At 39.7% G+C, this 7,166-nt stretch overlaps 1 protein-coding gene across 1 annotated transcript; it reads right to left on the reverse strand.

Moving 5' to 3' along the window:
* Nucleotides 1-22: 22 nt before the first annotated feature.
* On the reverse strand, nt 23-6,930 carry LOC117911828 (PRKR-interacting protein 1). Its single transcript, XM_034826248.1, has 2 exons — nt 6,529-6,930; nt 23-714 (listed from the first exon to the last, which is right to left on the reverse strand). Exons 1-2 carry the CDS (start codon nt 6,784-6,786, stop codon nt 421-423), a joined length of 552 nt encoding a protein of 183 aa, XP_034682139.1. The 5' UTR covers nt 6,787-6,930; the 3' UTR covers nt 23-420.
* Nucleotides 6,931-7,166: the final 236 nt, after the last annotated feature.

Consider the following 7,166-nt stretch of genomic DNA (forward strand, 5'->3'; position numbering starts at 1 on the left):
AAATTCTTAGGGAAAAAAAGAATAATATATATATTTTTATGTCATATCAAGTTATAATTACGCAAAGAAAAAGTACATTTAACGTGACACAACCCATTTTGACATTGACAACGTAAAGACATAAAGACCTGTTATCTGTTGAACATGATGCTGACTAGATAACAAAGACTCTAACCCTAGGGGAGTGTGGAAAAAGACAGAAACCTTTTTCAATTTTTAACTAGGTAACAAATTTGTTTCCTATGCGAAATCAACTATTCCATTCGCATTTTCACCTTCCAAAGTTGAGATACAAGTTTGGCATTAATAATAACTTGGAACAGAACCCTCAAATCCAATGAAGTTGGTGACTCCTCCAGTTTCCTTTCCTTGGAGATGTCGATATGGAACCGAGCTTCAACTGCGGGCTTGGACAGAATTTCAGTACAAGCTTGTTCGCTTCACAATATCTTCACCATTCTCAGAGGAGTCTCCATCATCATCTGAGGATTCTTCTTTCTGCTGCTCTTCCCCACCAGCATTCAATTTGATCTTCTTCTCTTTTTTCCTCTGCTTTTTCTTCTGGCGTTTCAAACGCTTCTTTGCTGTCCGTTCTTCTGCAGCTTTCATTCTTTCCTCCTGTCTCATATTGAATTCCGCTATTTCTTTTCTTCTCTGGTAGTCCACATCCATCCTTGCAAGTCGGTCTTGCTCTTTACGTCTCATCTGGCGGTACTGTTTGCAACCATAATTGAGGGAAAAAATGAAACCAAAGTACAGGGTATAATCAGACAGAAGGCAAAGATGAACAAAAAATCCTTTATTCTTATTCATTATTGAAGGGGCAGCAGTGAGTAATGAAGTAATAAACAGCATCCTTGGGTTAATGTGAAATTAAACCGAAAGAAATATAGATAATAAAAAGAATGCAGTTCCAGTAGATTTCAAGGTGATGTAAAAAATTAATAACCTTTTCTGAAAGAAACTACAGTTTCCATTGCATTAATCCAAATAGGAGGCGGTCAATCTGCTCCATTGGAATGTTTAATTAAGAGAAATCAACTTATCCAGAGTAAAGAAATGGAAATGAAAAATAATGAGAAATCGTATGGTTAACACTGGTTCTCCCAGTTAATTTGCTTGGTTTTACCATTCTCAAATCCTACCAAGAAGTCTCACTTAAATGTCCATAGGGTCAAACTTGGAGGCCCTTCTTTTGTGGCAATTCACAACTTTTTTAGAATTGGACTCAACCAGCACCATTCTCATCAATGTCCCAGAGGCAAGCTTCTTACTGGTATAAGGCTCATAACTCTCCAAAAAAAGCTTAGCAAATTCCCTCCACTAGAGGAGTAGACAATAACCCTCTGCCTTCATCTTGAAGCATGCCTATCTCCAGGCATTACCCAGGTGCCTTAGAAGTCAAAAGGAATCAGTATTCAATTTAACCTACCCATTAGGAGGAAGAAAATTGCCCAGTTTTTCCAACACAACAAGCTCCAGGTAATTTGAATAAACACATAGGCTCAAGGGGGCTTCATATTTGCTGCAGTATGAAAATGAGCAAATATACTAAAAAATATTATTAAGGTCCCTCAGTGTCCATGTCCTACATTTTAAGGACTACTTGTGTTTTGTTGTGCCAATGTCCCTTGCCCACATCCATGCCACATACCCTAAACAGTGGAGGTTCACTTATTCTCTATTTCACTCTATCCTAGAATTGTCCATTTAGAAAGACCTTAAGATGCCACACAAAACTACCATTTCTCAAGGTTTTTTGATAGCTACCATCCAGACAATGCATGCACACGCTCATTAGAACCAGGCTATGCATCCAAGCAAGCTTCATACTCAGTGCATGCTCACTCCCATTTTGCCCTATCAAGTACCTCCTCTTCTCTGCCTCCACAACTTGCACATTTTTTTTTTTCACCTTCTATCAAAATTGCCCCATCTCCACTCCCTCTTCTCTGCTTTTCCTTCCCTTCCTCTACGTTCCTTTATGGCACACAAGAGGCCACATGGTGTGTACATTGTTTTAGCATCTCTTCGAACTTTAACTTTCTGATCTAAACCTGCTGCTAAAATTCTCTCCAAGCAATTTGGAGCCAGCACATGGCCCTGTAAGCATGTGATACTAAACTCCTGATGTTTAAACCAAATTTGTGTTATGGCTTCCTAGGACATTAAACCAGATCTGAACAGCAGCACACTTGAACTGTTTTGCCTCCACTTTGAAATGTGAGTCTCAAAGGGGGGAACAATGTAGCCCAATTTTGAGAATATTTCTCACATCCTTTATCAGAAGATTCCAAATCTTTAACTCCTTGCCAAAAGATCCTAATAATTCAGTAACCAAAGGGATTGTATAAACCAAAATTCCAAATCCCATGCCACAGAAGAAGGAAATTTTGAACTCCACATTAAAATCCATTAAAGCCACCTATGGAGATGTAATCCAAGTACATACCATGTGTACAAAGTACACCAACAAGGGAAAAAGACATGAAAAATAGAGAGAAAAACAAGCACCCTTTACAGTGCCACCATTGCAAAATCTGTTCAGTAACCACATGAAACACTGCAGTGTCCATAGAAAAAAAGGGATCTTAATAAAACCTCCTTTAACTTCATAACCAAGAGCTCCTTCTGTTCAAAAGTATGCATGTCCACACCAAGAAAAAAGGCAAACAACCTTCCACAGCGTTCTTCTTTCAACAAAAATGCTATCCCATGCCCAAAACTGACTTTATAGAAGCCAAGCATGGCACACTCCACTCTAAAAGGGCAAAGAACGAGGCCAACACCGGAGCCGCACTTAAATGAAGAAGAAAGTGATTGGATAATTAACCATCTCTCTTATAGATACAACACCAATTCACTATGACTTTTACCCGTTAATATCTTTTCCTTAGGAACCTTTCACATAAAGAAAACCACCTTTGAAGCCTCAAACTTCCTTTCCAGGAAATGGCCTTACACCACCCACCATAGCCCCAGAATGCAAATTTACAGTAAACATCCCTCCACTCAACAGCTTCCATGCAACCCCTTCTTCCCCACCCCGCAATAGTAAGTAGCAACTACATAACCTCTTCTGATAAAGCTTCCAAGCATGCCTGTTACCAACCTAAATATTCCTAACAAACTTAGGTTCCAACTCCTCTACCACCGATTTGAGTCAAGTAGCTTAACCCTAAAATGTCTTTAGTACTGCTATATAATACAAATACAAATTCAAATTCAAATATCTCATCCTTAGCATGTAAAATCTACACCTCATATCACTCCAAAAGTGCACCTTTTTTATTTATTTATGAGTAAAGCAACAGTGTATTATAAACAAAAAGCGCCAAAACAGCGCTCTAAAGTACACCAAGGGTATACAACAAACGCTTAAAAGCACAAATAAAAAGAGAAGGACCAACAAAAAACTATGCCCCCCTCAAAAAGAACTCACCCAATCCACAAAATCTACAACCGAAGAAGGACTACAAATAAAAAACAACCTAGACCAATCCCATATATTACAAAAGAAAGTGTGTTTTAGTCCTTGAACAAACGGTTCCTCATTCTCAAATGTTCTTTTGTTTCTTTCCTTCCAAACGGTCCAAAACAAGCAAGGAGGAGCTGCCCGCACACCTTTTTACGCCTTTTACCCACAAAAGAACCATGCCATCCTAAGAGCGTGTCTCTAAGTAAGGAAGGAAGTATCCAAAGCACACCAAGCAAAGAGAACAAAAGGTTCCATAACACTCTTGTCTTGACACAATGGATAAAGATGTGGTCAATGGTCTCTTCCTCTTCAAGACAAAGGAAACATCTATTTGTTAAAAACCACCCTCTCCTCTTTAAACGGTCCAAAGTTAACACCTTTACCCAAGAACCCTCCCAACCAAAAAAAACCCACCTTCAAGGGAACCCAAGAATTCCAAATCACACTAGTAGGAAAGGGCATTGTACTTCCTGTCTCCAAGGTCAAATATAGGGCTTTAATAGAAAACTTCCCATTTTTTGATCTTGTCCAAATCACTTTATCTTCCCAATCCCTGCACATACTCCTCTGCAAACTTAAAAGAAACCACTCTACCAAATCTAGCTCCCAATCATTAAGGGCCCTAGAAAAACAAGAGGTCCAACACTCCCCTTCAATTGTCGAGTGCTAAACATCCGCCACCCAATCATCCTTAGAATCAGGAATAACATAAAGAGCAGGGGAAAAAGTATATAGTGTCGCATCACCACACCACTTGTCTTTCCAAAATTTCATCCTTCGCCCACTATCAACTAAGAAAGCAACTCTATTACCTAAAAAGTCCTCAACCCTTTCCAATAGCTTTCCATAACCCTACCCCATAACTATCTATTACCACCTTGGAGCGCCAACTCCCTATTCCACACCGTACTTGCCACTAATATCTTGCCTCCACAAAGCCTTCCTATCCTTTACGAACTGCCAAATCCATTTACCTAGAAGGGTTTTGTTAAGTTTAGCAAGGTTCTTTACCCCCAATCCACCCTTGCTCTTATTTGTACAAATAATGGACCACCTTACTTAGTGAGGCTTCCGCTCAAGGGCAGGGCTCCTCCTCCCCAAAGGAAATCCTTTCCAACCCCATCCTAACTATCCTTGGAATACGAACAAAGACATGATATAGATAGGCATGCTAGAGAAAGTGCTCCAAATTAGGGTAACCCTCCCACTCTTGGATGAGTACAGTCTTTTTCACATGACTAATTTTTTGCAAGACCTCTCCTCTATCCCATCCCATACCACCATAGACTTGAAAGGAGCACCAAGGGGGACACCCAAGTAAGATGACGAAAGTGCTCCCACCTTGCAACCAAACTTAAGGGCCAACTCTTCTACATTTTCCATCCTTCCCACCAGAATTAACTCGCTTTTTTCCAAGTTAATGCTAAGCCTCGAAATGGCCTCAAACCATATAAGCAACCAACTAAGGTAAGTCAACTGATCTTGATTCAGTTTTCACAAAATTAACATATCACTGACAAACAAAAGATGGGAGATATCCACTCCATCTCCACCTTTACCACTCACCCTCCAACCCAGAAAAAACCTCCAACCTTAGCCCCCTTGAGCAAGCAATTAAAAGCCTCCATAGCAATTACAAACAAAAAAGGTGAGAGAGGATCTTCTTGTCTTAGACTCTTAGAACTCTTAAAGAAGCCTATCGGAGCACCATTAACCAGAACTGAAAACCTTACTAGTGATATACACCACTTGATCCACAATTCTACTCTAAAAGTGCACTTTTTGCACACCCAACCTCAAAAACCACAAATTTGGAAAAACCACCCTACTCCTTTCTAATATCCTTCCACATTTCAATGGCACACCCATAGGAACTTCATATATTTCCCAGGCACAACTCCTCCCCGCAAACTTTATTTTTATATAGCATATGTCAACAACCATTCTTATAACACGATTTCATTAAACAAACAAAACAACCTAGCACCTAAACCCCTTAAAATCAAAGGAGACCACACCTCCCTCCAGCCTACTAAATGATATTTCTTCCCATTCTCCATGTCTCCATATAGAAAACCTTCTAAACCTTCTGGAGTGCATTCATTCCATAAGCCTGGTTAGGGTAGGGGTGGGTAGCTTGTGGAAGAAGGGCAACAGAGGGCTGTTTCATGGTGAACTCTTTTTACCACTCTTCGCCTTCTGTAAGCTTGCTGCAGTTCCTAGCAAAGGAGATTTGAGGTTTTTGTGCCCTTTGAGGGCTGTTCTCTCAAAACAAATGTAGCTAATGTAAAACTTGATAGGAGACAACAAACCATATTCTTATTTACTATGACAAAGCCCTTTTGCAGTGGGATCTCTTATTCACAATTTTTGGATTGTAGTGAGTTCTTCAGGGTATAATCTCTTCTTCTAGGGCTGCCTGCTTGAAAGCTGGATTAGAGGAGGAGAAAAGTGTGGAGAATAGCTCATCTCTGCTTGTTCTGGTGCATTTGGGGAGAGCAGGAATGACTTGCGATTTTAAGGAGAAATGGTCGAAAATCCCATTAGGGGTGGTAATTGCCCCTTGTTGGATTTCATTGAAAGTTTAAGCTAGGACTAGGAAGTAGTTCCTGTTTTATTTTGTCTCTTCATTCTGTGGTGCTCTCTTTATACTTCCTCGCTATACGGTGGCATTCCCGCATCAGGTATTCCTTAATTTATCTCTATTTGCGTAAAGAAAAAGGAAAATCACTGTAAAACTTCCTCTGGCCTCTTTCATTTTAGTTTTTTCACTACAGCACAAATTGTGAAAAATGAATATACAAAACGCTCAACATAGTTGTATCACCAAGCTCAGTATAATAAAGGTTTTATTTTTCCAGCCCCTAAATAATGAAAAATCTGGTCGACGATTTAAATTTCTTCTCTTCCCATGTTCTCTCAGAAATTAGAGGAAACAATTAGGTTAAACAACTGAATCAACCAGCAACATTTAAAAACACGAGATTGAACAATTTAGACACGGAATTCCACTCTAGGGTTTTAATACACAGAAACGATGGGTGCTTTACCTGATGGAAGTCTCCAGAGCCCGAACCAGCGGAACTCCCGGAGGTGTTGCTGACACGAACTGGAACGTGATCGATGATCCGCCGAAGCTTAACTTCCAGGTCTTCCTCATCCTCCAATGGAGCTGGCGGCGCATACTCGACAAGCGCCATGGATCCTACGACTGGAGGAAGCGGAGGAAGGGCAGGCTTTGGCTTCTCCGGCGCCGGAATGACTTGCAAGTCTCCGTCGGTGAGACTCTTCGATCTTCCCGATGACATTTTCCCTGAAAACCCTAAAATTTTCAACCTGGAGTTTTCAGCTTCTCATGGCTCTCTCAGTCGTGCGAGAGAGGAGTAGAAATTAGAAACGGAATCAGAAAACAGGATTGATGCGAGAGGGGGCGAAGCCAGTGTAATTAAAAACGAGATAGAAAGAGGGAAAATGAGAAACAATCGAAAAAGGTCTTCTTTTTTTTTAAAAAAAAAAATAAGTTCAGGGATGAGAAAATTTTGGATGGCCTACTTTTCAAAAATATTTTTAGATTTTCTACTCTCAAAATTTTTATTTTTATAATTTTTGTATTTTATGAATATATTTTAGGCTTGATGATTTGTGTAAATTTTAATAAAAAAAAAAATTTTATTTTATTTTAATTCAA

This window comes from Vitis riparia, chromosome 3 (assembly GCF_004353265.1).
Source record: "Vitis riparia cultivar Riparia Gloire de Montpellier isolate 1030 chromosome 3, EGFV_Vit.rip_1.0, whole genome shotgun sequence".
In the NCBI taxonomy this organism is placed as follows: Eukaryota; Viridiplantae; Streptophyta; class Magnoliopsida; order Vitales; family Vitaceae; genus Vitis; species Vitis riparia.

Bases quoted from the DNA above. Each gene is read 5' to 3' on its own strand.
- LOC117911828 (XM_034826248.1), bottom strand. From the start codon at position 6,786: ATGTCATCGGGAAGATCGAAGAGTCTCACCGACGGAGACTTGCAAGTC. The intron at 715-6,528 runs GTAAAGCACCCA...GGTTGCAAACAG, and splicing joins GCTCTGGAGACTTCCATCAG to TACCGCCAGATGAGACGTAA.